Here is a 13,074-nt window from a genome sequence, read left to right as displayed (position 1 = left end):
TATTGTGTTCTTTAAAGGTAAGGTCTTCCGACATGAGTACACCCAGATCCTTTACATTGCCTTTTCGTTCTATGTTATGATTTGCCTGAGTTTTGTACGTGGTTTCTGTTTTTATATTTTCAATTTTTCCGTAGCGCATGAGCTGGAACTTATCCTCGTTAAACAACATATTATTTTCTGTAGCCCATAGAAAGACCTGATCTACATCTGATTGGAGGTTTGCCGTGTCCTCTATGTTGCCAACTCTCATGAAAATCCTAGTGTCATCTGCAAAGGATGATACAGTGCTATAGGTTGTGTTCTTGTCTATGTCCGATATGAGGATGAGAAAAAGTACTGGAGCAAGCACAGTACCCTGGGGGACTGAGCTCTTCACGGTTGATGGGCTGGATTTTATTTTGTTGACTATTACACATTGGGTTCTGTTAGACAGGAAATTGTAGATCCGTCTGTCTATTTTCCCGGTAATTCCTTTTGAACGCATTTTATGTGCAGTAACACCATGGTCACATTTATCAAAAGCTTTTGCGAAATCTGTGTAAATTACATCAGCGTTTTGTTTGTCTTCCATAGCATCTAATGCCATATCATAGTGGTCCAGCAACTGCGACAGGCAAGAGCGCCCTGTTCTGAAACCATGTTGTCCGGGGTTATGGAGATGCTGTGATTCCATGTATTTTGTGATCTTACTTCTTAGCACTCTCTCAAAAAAATTTATGATGTGCGATGTTAGTGCTATCGGTCTGCAATTTTTTGCCTCTGCCTTATTTCCTCCTTTATGGAGTGGTGCTATCTCTGCTGTTTTTAGTATGTCAGGGATAATGCCAGTATCTAGGCTTTGTCTCCACAGAATGTGAAGGGCCTGCGATAGTGGTTTTTTACAGTTCTTGATGAATATAAAGTTCCAAGAATATAGTTTAGTAATATAGTTATAGTTTATACCTATAATTAGGAAATGAATGGTGTTGTAAACAACACAGCTCAGTGTCACACAAAATATTTATATCAAAATTAAAATAAATCGAAATCTATGAAAATTCAATTTATTAATACAATCGGAAACATTGAAGTGGAAATCATAACATATTTAGTATAGCGTGTATATATGTATTGCTATTACGTTCAACAGATGGCGCTGTTTTTTCTTTAAATTATATTTTTACCTGTCACAGGTGTGGCATCTATATAGTAGGCATATAGAAGCACTCGCATATTCGAATGAAACTTAGTGTCAGAATTTCAAAGCAATCAGTGAGGTACTTTGTGAGATAACTGTGTTTGTTGTTCTTACGTCCAACAGATGGCGCTGTTTATCAAAAATGCATGTTTTTTCCCGTCACAAGTGAGGTATGTATATAATAAGAATATAAAAACAGGCGCCTATTCAAATGCAACGTTCTGTCAAAATTTAAAAAAAATCGGTAAAGAGGTTTCCAAGATTTCTCTCACATGATAAACACAAGAAAAATACAGTTTTTCAAAAAAAGCATGTTTTTTTTTCGTCACAGCCCCCTCCCCGCTCAGCTCGTCGACGTGTGGGGGCTTAGTGGGCGGCTGCCGGAGTGTGATGCTCCTTGGGACAGTCCTCTGTCCTCTTCTATCCTTGTGCTCCTGCTGCCGTCCTCTCCAATTCTGCTGGGCACCTTTTCCTTTTCCTTCTGTTTTGTTTTTCTCCCCCCTCTTCTCCTATCTGCTTGCCGTTTCCTGCCGACCTTTTGCTTGTTCTGGTTCTTCCCTTGGACTTCTTCTATTTTGACGCCCGGGTGCTTGAGGAGGCATACTCTTGCACCCGTAGAACTGTAGTACCCGACGTCGAGAGCGAGGGGAACCTTTTATTGTCAATCCCCCTTTCGTCACTGAACCCGATCTCGACGGACTGTCGGTTTCTTAAGGTGGCGTTTGTGGGGCGTATACTCACGACGCACCCCTAGGAGGCCCCGGCAAGATCGGCGATAGCTTCTTGTTGGGTGTCCTGCCTCTAATTGTGGCTCCATGGTGGGTGTGGGGGCACATTCGTGAATGAATTCTTCTTTTCGTAATGATGATGACCCCTGTTTCGGCTGTTTCTGGTTTACCTTCTCAGGCTCGTGGGGTGGGCGACCAAGCCCCCGAGTCAGTCCGTGTTGGAAGACCGGGCTCTGTAGCCTCCGCTGCATTGGGCCCCGACCTTGCTCCTCCTTTGGCCTCTCTGACTCCTTCCCCTGTCTTTCCTCCCTCCTCTGTGGTTGGGTCGAGCCCAGAGCTCCCAGTGGTGACTACCTCGTCCCCTGGCGCGGCTCCTTCTCTAGTTGTAACTACTGCGCCTTTTAACCCCTCTCTCTCTGGGGGTTCTCACCGCCGTCCTCGTCACGGCCGCCCTCGCTCGATTCCTTCCAGTTCTGCTACCTATCAAGCCTTGTTTGGTCCCGCTTCATGGGCCAAATATTTTGATCTCCTCCCTCTTGATTCTGCGCCTCCTGACGATTTCTCCCTCCATCGACATCTCGTTGATTCCGTGGATGCCTCCATTACTTTCAACCCCACTCGTCTCAGTACACGTGTCGTTGCTGCTCCTTCTCAGGATGCTGCTTCCCGCTTGGCTGCCTTATCCTGCCTTGGCGAGACCCCTGTTCGGGTCTCGAAGAACGCTCAGTTGAATGCCAGTGTTGGCACTATTTTGCTCCCGCCCCATGTTGCGACCGGTGTTCGGGACCTGCGCGACTGCCACGACGATATTCGACATATCCTTGCTGCCCAGGGCCATTCTATTCTCCAGGTGGACACGTTTACTCGTCCCCCTCGTGGTAGTCGCCGTCAACCCCTCCGGGTTGTGAAGATTACCTTTGATGGTAGGACCCTTCCACCCTCTGTCATTCTTGCTGGTGCCAGGTGCTCTGTCCAGGAGTACATTCCTTCTCCTCGGCTCTGCAACAAGTGCTGGAGGTTTGGGCATGGTGCCCTCCGCTGCTCCGGGACTGTCTCTCTCTGTCCTTTGTGTGGTGGCGAAGGTCACTCTAAGTCGGAGTGCACTTCTCCCCAGGCTCGTTGCCTCAACTGCGGTGAGGCCCATCCTACCTTCTCCCGTACGTGTGTCTATTACAAGCTTGAGGCAGCCGTCCTCAACTTGAAGCACCGAGAGCGTTTATCTTTTCCTGAGGCGAGACGCCAGGTTCGCCGGCTCCCGCCTTATGCTAATATCTCTTATGCTCGCGTGTTGCGCTCTTCCTCTCCTCGTCCTTCCCGCCTTCCTCAGACTCACAACCGTTTCCGGGCCTTGGACCCTGATGCGCCCACTGCCCCCTCCTCTGTTCCTTTGGGTTCTCTCCCGAAGGATCCTCCTCCTGGTCCTCTGTCTGGGGTTCCCCTTCCTTCTACCCGGTCTGTCGTGTCTCCTATGTCTTCTTCCTCGTCTCCCTCCGTTCCTTCTTCCCATCCTTCCCCTCCGTCTCTTGACTCTCCCCGCCGCCTGTCGGTGCGGGCTGATGTCCATCGCTCTCCAAACGGCCGTCATGTGTGCTCTCGTTCAGCTTCTCCTGTTGAGACGCTAGAATCCGTTGCCCAGTACGTGGTTGCTGGGACACCTGTCTCTTTACGTCAGAAGCATAAACCTGGCTCCTCTCCTTCCTCCTCCCCGGCGGGTAAGAAGGTTTCGCTTTCTTCCTCGGCCCCTACTTCTGCCTCTTTCGCTCCTTCCCCTCCCATTTTGGTGGTTGCGCCCCCTGTTCCTGCTATGGAGGTATCTTTAACCCCCGCTTCCCTCTCAGTTGCTGCCCTTGCTGAGGTACGCTCCCCTCTTTCTACTTCCTGCTGCTGTCCTTGCCTGCTCCTCTCCGTTGTCTCCTCCTCTTCCTCCTCCTCCGGACCCCGCCCGCCCACCTCTGATCTGTTCTCCCGTTTCCTTCCCTCCGTCTTTGCTCAGTTTACCCATGCCCCCTAACCGTGACTTTGCTGACCCTGATATTCTTTAACGTGCTCTGTTGCTCTTTCGCCTTTGTTTCTTCCTTGTTCTCTGTTTTTGTCCTTACTCTTCTCGTCGTTGTCCATTCTTCAATGGAACGTTCGAGGTTATTACACCAATTTCCTCGAACTCCAACTTCTGATTTCGCGGTTTTCGCCCCTTTGTGTCTGTCTCCAGGAGCCGATGCTTGGTGCTCGTCCTGGTCGTTTTCGTGGCTATTCCTTTCTCTCCCCTCCCCCCCCCCAGCTGTTGCTGGGGCTTCTAATTCTTCTGCTCTTTTGATTCGTGCTGATGTTCCCTTTGTTCCTTTACTTTTTCCTTCTCCTCTCCATTGTTCTGCTGCTCGTATCTTTGTGGGGAAATGGTACACTGTTTGTTCCATTTATCTCCCCCGAGTGTCCCGCTTTCTCTTCCTGATTTGAAACACCTCCTAGACTCCTTGCCGGAGCCTGTGCTCCTGCTGGGTGACTTCAATTGTCGTCATTCTCTTTGGGGTGACGTTCTGACGAATACCCGGGGTCGCCTTCTTGAGCCGTTTCTCCTCTCTTCTTCCCTGTCTCTTCTGAATTCTGGTGAGCCCACTCATTTGGACTCTCGGACTCGCACCCTTTCTTGTCTTGATCTTTCTCTCTGCTCTTCTTCTCTTTACTTAGATTTCACGTGGCAGGTTCTTGATGACCTCCATGGAAGTGATCATTTCCCCATCCTTGTTTCCCTTTTCTCTTTTCGCCCTTCCCTCTCTTTCCCTAGGTGGCATTTTGTTAAGGCGGACTGGACCCTATTTTCCCTCAGTGCTACTCTCTCTGACCTCTCCCTTCTGCCTCTCTCTCGCACTCTCCTCCTTTTTCATGACACTGTCTTCAACGCTGCCCTCCGCTCTATCCCTCGCTCTTCCTCTCGGGGTCCACGGAAGTGCGTTCCCTGGTGGAATGTGGACTGTGCTCGGGCTGTCCGCTGTAAGCGTGCAGCCTGGAAGAGGCACCGCCGTAGGCAGACGACCGATTCTTTTCTTTTCTTTCGGAAAGCGAGTGCGGTGGCCCGTAGGGCCATCCGTACGGCTAAACGTGAATGTTGGGCATCTTATGTCTCAACAATTACGTCCGAAACTCCTCTGGCCCAGATCTATAAGCGTATCCGCAAGATAGCGGGTAAATTCGTTCCCGATGTTTCACCGGTCCTTCACCTCCATGATACTCTTGTGGCGGACCCGTTGCAGGTCGCTTCCGTACTGGGTTCCCACTTTTCTTCTGTTAGCTCTGGTCTTCATCTTCTCCAATCTTTTCTTCTTCGTAAACCTGTCCTTGAGTCTCGTCCTTTAGATTTCTGCACTCGTCTTCAACATCCCTATAATGATCCCTTCTCTCTCTCTGAACTTCGTTCTGCCCTGGCCCTCTGCGGTTCTACGGCGGCGGGCTCCGATGGTATTCATTATGAGATGCTTCGCCATCTCCCTCCGTGCACGTCTCAGTATTTACTGAGTCTGTATAATCGGATCTGGGAGTCATCGTCAGTCCCTGAGGACTGGCTCGATGCCGTTGTCCTCCCTGTTCGCAAACCGGGGTCTCTGGGTACTTCCCCTAAGGACTTTCGCCCTATTGCTCTCACAAGTTGTGTCTGCAAACTCTTTGAACGTATGGTTAACGTTCGTCTGATGTGGTTTCTGGAACATTATCACCTCCTCTCCCCTTCTCAATTTGGTTTCCGCAAGTGCCGCAGCACGACAGATGTCCTGGTGAACTTGGAGATCTGTATTCGTACTGCTTTTGCTGTGAAGACCTCCGTTGTTGCCGTCCTTTTTGACCTGGAAAAGGCTTACGACACCACTTGGAGATATCATATTCTATCTCAACTTCATTCTTTTGGCCTTCGTGGTCATCTCCCTCTCTTTCTCCGCAGCTTCCTCTCCCGTAGTTCCTTTCGGGTGCGCCTTGGTACCGCGCTCTCTGCCTCTTTTCAGCAATACGAAGGTGTGCCCCAGGGTAGTGTTCTGAGCACTATTCTTTTTCTGGTTGCCCTCAATGGTCTTCTTTCTTCTCTTCCTTCTGGTGTCTTCTCCGCTCTCTATGTCGATGATCTTACCCTTTGCTGTCAGGGTGATGATTCGCCTCTCCTTCAGCACCGGCTTCAACTTGCAATTGATGCCGTGTCGTCTTGGGCCACCGATCATGGCTTCAAGTTCTCTACTTCTAAGACTTGTGCCATGACTTTTACGCGGAAACGGGTTGTTCTTCGTCCCTCTTTGTCACTTTATGGTCATCCCCTTGAATACAAAGATTCCGCAAAGCTTTTGGGGTTATTCCTTGACACTCGTTTGTCTTGGTCTCCCCATATCTCTTACCTCCGTGTTGAGTGCTCTAAGGCCCTTACCCTCCTTCGGGTCTTGTCCCATACTTCTTGGGGAGCAGATAGGCGCACTCTCCTTGCTTTACATTCCTCTCTTGTCCTGTCTAAGCTCGATTATGGTTGCCCTGCTTACTCGTCTGCTTCTCCTTCTACTCTTCGCCGTCTTGATGCTTTGCACCATACTGGGTTGCGCCTCAGTTCTGGTGCCTTTTGTTCGACTCCCGTCCTTAGCTTGTATGTTGACACTGGCTTCCTGTCTCTCCAGGACCGCCGTGATCGCTACTGTCTTCGCTATCTTGCGCGGTCCTTACAACATCCTTCCTCTCGCCTCTGTCGTGCTTTAACTTTTACCCCTCCTGCGGTTCCTGTTCCTCTTCACCACCTCCCTCTTTCTGTCCGGTTATCTCGCCTCCAGGATTCTCTTTCCGTTCGTATTTCTAATGTTTCTCCTCGTGTTGTTCCTTCTTTGCCCCCGTGGAGAGTCCCTCTTCCGCGGTTTTGTACTTCCTTAACCCGTATCACTAAAGCTTTTACCCCTCCTACGGTTCTAAAACGCCTTTTCCTTGAGCACTTTTCTTCTCACTCCCGCTCCGTTTCTGTCTTCACCGATGGGTCTAAGTCGGCGGACGGTGTTGGCTACTCTGTTGTTTTTCCTGATCGCACTTATATGTGTCGCTTACCTCCGGAGACTAGCATCTTTACAGCGGAACTTTATGCTATTCTCTATGCTCTTCGTCTCCTGCTTTCTCGTTGTCAGTCCTCCTTTGTAGTTGTTGTTGACTCTCGTAGTGCCCTCATGGCTCTCGGGTCCTTTAATCCGGTTCATCCAGTAGTTGTCGAGATCCACCATTGGCTGTTTCTTGTTCACAGTAAATTTAAGTCGGTTGAGTTTTGTTGGGTTCCCAGCCATATTGGTGTGTCTTTAAATGAGCGTGCGGATGCTGCCGCCAAGGAACCTGTCCGCTCTTGTCCCATCTCTCGTAAAGGCATTCCGTATTCCGACTTTTACCCGGTTATCCATTCCTCAGTCCTTACCTGTTGGCAGGCTTCTTGGTTGTCTCTTACTGTTAACAAGCTACGTACTCTTAAATGTTGTGTTTCCTCGTGGCCGTCCACCTTCCAGCGTAACCGGCGATGGGAAACAGCTCTGGCGAGATTGCGTATTGGCCATACACGCTTAACCCATGGTCACTTGATGGAGCGCCGCCCTGCTCCATATTATCCTAGTTGCATTGTCCCTCTTACGGTCGTGCGTGTCCTTCTTGAATGTCCTGACTTCCAGGACGAGCGTGTGTCTTGCTTTCCGACCGCCCCTCGCGGTCACCTGTCCCTCAATAGAATTCTTGGTGACTCGGATACTTTTGAAATCGTTCGCCTTATGCGTTTTTGTTCTCGTATTGACATCCTTGGTGATATTTAGCGCCCTCTGATTATTTTGCACATTTGATGGTGCTACATAGCCTTCCCGGTTTGGTGCCTTCTTTTGATAATTACTTACTTACTTTCCGTCACAGACGTGACATCAATATAATATGTATATAAAACCCCGCTCTGATGTGAATGGAACATTGTGTGAAAATTTCAAAGCAATCGGTGAAGAACTTTCAGAGATTAGCGATTTTGAACAAACGAATATTTCCATTTTTATTTATATAGATAATGTGCATTGAGATTGTGAGGTTACATATGATTGGAATTTTTACATTCTTGCAAAGCCAGTAACACGCATTGTGTTATGCCCGTTATGTATTGAGGAAGGTTTGAATACATCTCCAGACTTTTATATTGAGAGAAATGTCTCTCGGCATACCCAATGCGCCTTGATCATGCAATGGGGATATTTTTACTTAGTTGCCATGCCTCCTGGTCTCTTAAGGAATGATTTCCGTTTGTAGATATTGAACCGATTCATTTCATATGATTTAAATATGAATAATTGTGAATGTCTCTCTCTCACCCGTGATCTAAATTTTAGGCAATCATGTCTGGAATGAACGAGATAATAAACAACAGCTGTAGTACAAAACCCTTCAACATGCATTGCAGATTTTATACAGAGAAAACATAATAAATTTGTTTTTGACATTTTTAATACATCTAAAAAGCATATTGAAAATTGCATAATGAAAGATTGCATAACTAAAAAAATTCATAATTAATTGAATAATTTGCATTAATTGCATAAAAGTTGCATAATTAGCCAGAAAATTAATGAAACACTTTAAAATATGGACATAGTTCAAAAGTACGCTTGCTGTAAATTGCTAAAAGAACATAAACATAAATTATATTACAAAAAGCTGAAATCTTAGGAGAACTTCCTGCCCCTGCCCTCCTAACCTACCGGAGGACCCTTAACTTACTGTTTTGGAAAAAAATCCAAAATTTATTTGCAATCTTTTAAATTATCAAATTACGTCCATTTTCGGCCTACGGTCAAACGGCCATATTCAGACGTAATTTGTAAGAGGACAGGTTGATTATGAGTCTGAAAGAGAAGTGAGTGTCAATATAGCAGTGAACATCTTAAGGAACAATCAAGTGTTAATAGCTCAGTAGCGATAACAAACTAGTTGGTGTTTTCACGATAGTGTGGAAGAAGAGGTGAAGTGTGGGATAACTCCATCGCATGAGGCAATGTGAGGAGGGTGTCTACTCGCCGCGCGGAACAGAAAACGAGAAGTGAGGGTGTTGGGGAAACATGCCAACATGACATCAGTGTGTTGAGAAGTGTGGGGTTTAATTGTACATCAAAAGAGACAGATGAGTGAAGGTCGTAATTTACACTAGAGCTATTGATGGTCGTGGCAAGGTGATATGACCAGCTCGCGTTGTGCCAACGAATTATCACCTGGATTTACCGTCTGTCATCTGAAATAGCTGGAGGTTGAAACATTATCAAATATTGTTGATACAGTATTGGGATTCCCTTGCTCATATCTACAGTCAACCTGCCATAAATTATTGGCCGATGTCTGACTGCTTCTTTTTGTACCAATCCAAACGTTTATGTTAATCAACATATCTAAAATACACCTTAAACAATCCAATGGGCTCAGTTCTATTACATTGGCCATTGATTTGTTATATAAATCAACAACTCTATTCCAAAACTACTATTTACCAAGGTCTTTTCCTTAAACACCATGGAGAATATAGTGGATAATGTGGTGGAGAATATGGCCAAAAGTTTTGTGAATTTTCATTACAAATAACTAAGATAATTTAGTTAGATAACCAGGGCTCTGTAAGAACATCCATCATGTGCACTGAACTTAATTCTAACTTTGTAATGCGTACTTGCTAAGTACGTGACGTTAGAGTGAAATCAATTAAATTATAACAGTATACTAGAGATAGGAAAAGTTGGAATAGTCTTAAATGTTTAAGTTTATTAAATTAAGTTTATTTATCATTTATATTATAATTAAATTGATCAATCTAATTTAGATTGTAGTTGATTGAATATAACTTCCCAGTTTACTGGGATAATAGAGAACAGATAATATAACTTAAGAATATAGAGGATAAAAGTTAGATAATATAAATGAAAAATATACAGTATAAAAGATAGATATAAAGAGTATCTATAGGTACATTTATCGAGTGAATAGAAGAAAATCTATTATGTTATGACGATAATCTTATGAAAAGATTGCCTAGTATTTAATACACAATAAAACAAGTTACTTAACATATTTATTTCACAATCAAAATAAATCGAGTCAAAACATAATAAATTATTCCTTCAATAATTTCTAAAAAATGTTTTTATTTAACACAGTTGGGGCCACAAATCAGATTTCGGTTTAATCCAGTAAAATTAAGAATTATTCGTTTGCCTTGTTCGGGTAGAAGGTAGACACAGTAGTCGCTTCTGTATATATTTATTGACTGAGACAGCAAGGTATATATCTGCCTAGCCGAGGTCCTTCTACTCCTAGTCTGTGTGGAGAACTGAGGCTGCTGGGAGCATGGATTGATGCTCCTCTGTCTGGCATGACGTCAGAGGCCTACTTGCCTGTGATTGGTTACATTTCAACTGACAGAATTTGAGTATAACACCGCTCGGACACGCTACCAAGTCGACGTCCCTTGTCGACAAGCTCTGGCTAGCTATATAGTTACAATGATACTGAAAGGACCTCGGTGGCATTCAATAATGGCTTACATGTGAAATTTGCATAATAAAACATTGAAAGAAGATCAGGTGTGCGTAATACTAACAACTCGGCATATATGCACCAAAAAAAAAAAAATCATCATAATAGGTGAAAATCATGGTAACAATGCTTTGATTAAACCAGAGTATTAAGAACATGTGGATGTCTACTGATCAGATATGAACAATACAACTCAAGGTATTGCCTAAACAAAATTAGTAACATGTGTCAATGGCATGTGCTTGAAAACCATACAAAATTAAACAATTATTGCATTAATGGAACAAAGTTCCATTCTGACCTAACAACCACAATTGAATTTCAAGATAGATAATGATTTTCTTTTTTTCTCATTTTTTTTTCTCTGAAATATACAATATATTTACAAGACCAATGTACAATATATTTAATGTGCCATATATTTACAAGCTATATACAAGACCTGGAACAAGAAGACTAACATCTGCGTGATAGCAGTCAGGATTCACTGGCCACAATGTGGTTGCTAGAACAATAATAACTCTTATGACAAGCACTGTAAAAATACAAATGGTAGTAGACTTAACAATGGCATCTACTTTATAACAAAATAAAGTTGAGAAGGACTATACATTTTGGTTACATTTCAACTGACAGAATTTGAGTATAACAGAATTACACATTGAGTTAGTTTCTATTACAGATAATTGTTAATATCCAAGAATGGTAACTTAACTATTATTAAATCTGGAATGTGAATTTATTATTAAAAGGTTAAGAATGAAAATGTGATATAAATGATTCAGTGAGAGCAGAAAACTGAACAGTATAATTGCTCAAAAAAACTTTTATAAAAAAATTGGAAATGTGAGAGACAATCAGTTATTAACAGTTTCTCATTTTAATATAAAATGCATTATCCAATAATTACAACTATATTATCCAAAATATTTGATAGGTTATTTAAACAATTATCCAGAATTTCACACAAAGCCATTATTGTGAAAAGTGGCTTTACCTAGAGACAAGACAAAATTAGAGATAATGCTTTAATTGTAATATTTGTATTAAATTCTAATCAGAGTTTGACTGCATTTTCAGTAAAAACTAATGGTTGAAGAACAGATAATAATTTTGTCTAGCAATTATTAATTATATGTGTCAGAAGCATTCATGATGAATCTAAGGGCAGCAACATTCTTGTAAGTTTCTGGCACCTCAAAAAATTCTAGTTAAGACAGTTATATAAAAGTTATAACATTTCCTGATATAGGTTTTCTGTTCTTTATGTTTGTAAAGTAACGTTAAGGTCTTCTTATTTAAATACATTTGAGAATTAAATATTTGTTTGTTTGCATATGATCTGACCATTATGAACATATCCATCTTTCCTAATATAATATGTTTAATTTTAAGATCCGAATAATTCTTCTAACAAAAATGTTGCATTTTTACCTATTTTATTGTATTTTTGGGGAAAGGGCATGATGAACTTCTGTGAATTTTGGAAACCTTGTCGTAAACAGAAACATCAGGTGTTCCAGGAGTTGGTTGAGTGTTTGGTTTGGAAGGAATAAAGTAGAAGTTTCGTTGAAACCTGATGTTCCTCGTCTCAGGAAAATAGTTCTCTCTATTGTTGCCCTGCAACAGTTTTAGTCTGCGAGTCACTAGGAGGAGGAGTGTAGATAATTCCTTGGAGCTGTCGTCTGACGTGAGGATCTGGTACAAGGCTTCGGTCAGTAGCGATCCTCTGTCGCAGCGGCCTCCATCTACCTCGACACTGAACAGTAACATGTCGCTCTCATCCGGCATTTCCTCGCCACAAGTTGCCCTTATCTCTACCTTACCAGCATCTAAACTCCATTTGCTCTCTACATTACTCTTTGTTGGTTGGGTGGGAGTTCCTAACTCTGCAGCATTACAGTTTGGAGTTTTTTCTTCATGGGGGAAATCTCCGTCCTGCTCGTTATCCGGGTCCTTTACAACTTCCTCATCAGGCATCTCTCCATCGTAAAAGCAAGTGTTAAGAATAAAAACTTTAGGTTTCGTAGCCAGTTTGGGGCAGTTAACATTGCTAAATGTCTTCGTGAGCATCTGAAACGTTAATACTTTTCCATCTGTTGAAACAAGACAGTCCTCGAAACCATCCCCGTAAAATATAACTATTGCCGAATCTCCATGATCCTTCTGTTTAAAGTCTTCAAATTCTTTCATCAGATCTGCATGTGTCAAATTTGAGAGTGGTTGGAGCACTGTGTAGCCGAGAGTGCTGAAAAGATGACAAATCTTTATGACATCGTCTTGGCATCCTGGAAGATTATTGACAATTAGAACGAGTCCTTGATAAGTGCTAAAATTGGCGTAAGTGTCCTCGTTTTTCTTAACACAAGGAGGATCCTCTGAGGGCAATGCAGATGAAACACTTTTACTATGTCTGTCTTGGATGTTTTCTGGGTTGAAAAAGAAATATTGAGTGACTCCCAATTCCCTCACCTCTCCAGTTATTGCCTTTGGATGTTGCCTATTTACTCTTCTCATGAGTGCGTTAAGAGCATCGTCCTTGGCATGATCCATGAAGATTCGACATACACAATCAGTGTAAGGCGAACCACGTTCCTTATGCCTGTATGTCACGAAACCTGGCAGTGTTGA

At 43.5% G+C, this 13,074-nt stretch overlaps 1 protein-coding gene across 1 annotated transcript in view; it reads right to left on the bottom strand.

Moving 5' to 3' along the window:
* Window positions 1–10,151: 10,151 nt before the first annotated feature.
* Window positions 10,152–13,074, bottom strand: part of LOC123756154 (uncharacterized) — a 42,954-nt gene continuing 40,031 nt past the window's right edge. Inside the window, exon 2 of the mRNA XM_045739219.2 lies at window positions 10,152–13,074. This exon is cut by the window's right edge and continues 704 nt beyond it. Within this exon, the coding sequence (XP_045595175.1) occupies window positions 11,878–13,074 (1,197 nt within the window). The 3' untranslated portion in view covers window positions 10,152–11,877.

Source organism: Procambarus clarkii, chromosome 36 (assembly GCF_040958095.1).
Source record: "Procambarus clarkii isolate CNS0578487 chromosome 36, FALCON_Pclarkii_2.0, whole genome shotgun sequence".
Lineage (NCBI taxonomy): Eukaryota > Metazoa > Arthropoda > Malacostraca > Decapoda > Cambaridae > Procambarus > Procambarus clarkii.
The sequence above is the reverse complement of the archived record's forward strand: the minus strand, read 5'-3'. Positions and strand labels throughout refer to the sequence as shown.